The sequence below is a fragment of the Asparagus officinalis genome, chromosome 3, assembly GCF_001876935.1.
Source record: "Asparagus officinalis chromosome 3, Aspof.V1, whole genome shotgun sequence".
Taxonomy (NCBI): Eukaryota; Viridiplantae; Streptophyta; class Magnoliopsida; order Asparagales; family Asparagaceae; genus Asparagus; species Asparagus officinalis.
Genome location: NC_033796.1, coordinates 104,345,984 through 104,347,352, shown reverse-complemented (window position 1 = coordinate 104,347,352; position 1,369 = coordinate 104,345,984). Strand labels below are relative to the sequence as shown.

The following is a 1,369-nucleotide window of genomic DNA, read 5'->3' as shown; positions in this document are numbered from 1 at the left end:
CTCAGACCCACCGGAACCCCCCCCCTTTTTTGCCCGCCGCTTGCTGCGCTATGCTGGACCTAGAGTTTGGCATGGGTTCCCTTGACTCAGTCCTCGAACTGATGACAGGAAGAGTTTATATCTCACATCGATGAGATATATAACTGGTTTTGGTTCTTGTTTCCTCTGAGAAACGAGAATTTGTTTGAGATCCTACTCTTGTTGTGTGGCAGAGGTGCTGCCGAAATTTTTACTGCACACAACAAGCGTTGGAAGAGAAGGTGAACAGGCGGTGGGTCTGAAGCCTATTCGATGGAGGAGATCATCAAGAAGTTGAACCCCGCGGAGGTATCAACTTTGATGAAGCTAATGAAGTTGTCGGCTGGTGAGAGTGCGACAAAACCATCGAAGAAGTTGGAGCTTCCGACCATCGATCTGAAGCTTGATGGACCGAATACGTACCTGAGCTGGTCGCGACGGGTGAGATACATCCTTGCAGGGAGGAATCTGGAGGGTTATCTGACAGGAGAGGTGACAGAGCCGGAGGAGGACTCGGAGGGAAGAGATGAGTGGAAGTCCACTCATATGTTGGTGTACATATGGCTTCTCAATTCATTGGTCCCGACGATCGCAGCCACAGTGGATGGCATTGAGAAGGTGAAGGACGTCTGGGAGAAGTTGAGGAGGACATATGACGGAGTCGGGAATAACCTGAGGGTATTCCAGATTAAAGGGGAGGTCGACGCCACAGTCCAGGGAGAGAGGACTGTACAGGAATATGCTACAGAATTGGAGCGTCTGTGGCTGGGTTATGATCATTTTTCCCCTCGGGCTAGCTGCAAGGACCCGGGGTGTAAAGAACGGGAGGCCTTTCTACAGGAGAGGACTATGGTGTTTCTCAAGGGATTGACATCAGAGTTCGCTCAGCGAATCGCATTGCTACTAGCTCAGCCGAAGATTCCCACACTTGAGGAGGCTGTCTCTGCTATGATCCAGGAGGAGACTCGCATTCGGCTGCAGGCAGGGACAGGTGGACTTCCTGTGGTGAAGTCAGCAATGGCAGCCTCTAGCAACACTGGATCTAGGGGAGAGACTCGACAGTGCTACAACTGCGGCACGGTGGGTCATCTAAGGCATGCTTGCACCAAGCCACCCAAGGAAGGAGATTCGGGTGGACGTGTACAGTTCGGAGGTCGTGGTCGTGGCCGTGGGGGTCGACGAGGTGAAAGAGGAGCAGGGAATCGGGCGAATATGATGGTAGCAGAGGAAGGGGAAGCAACTGAGATGGTCTTTACTGAGGAGGACCATATGCTCCTGGAGATTCTTCGAAGGAAGCAGAGAGTAGCAGGAGATGGAGACAGAAGAAGTGGAACTGAGGAGACATCCAAAG

General features: G+C 52.3%; 1 protein-coding gene across 1 annotated transcript; it reads left to right on the top strand.

The window, feature by feature from the left end:
• Nucleotides 292–1,111, top strand: LOC109835526. Its single transcript, XM_020403494.1, has 3 exons — nucleotides 292–364; nucleotides 479–957; nucleotides 1,034–1,111. Exons 1-3 carry the CDS (start codon nucleotides 292–294, stop codon nucleotides 1,109–1,111), a joined length of 630 nt encoding a protein of 209 aa, XP_020259083.1.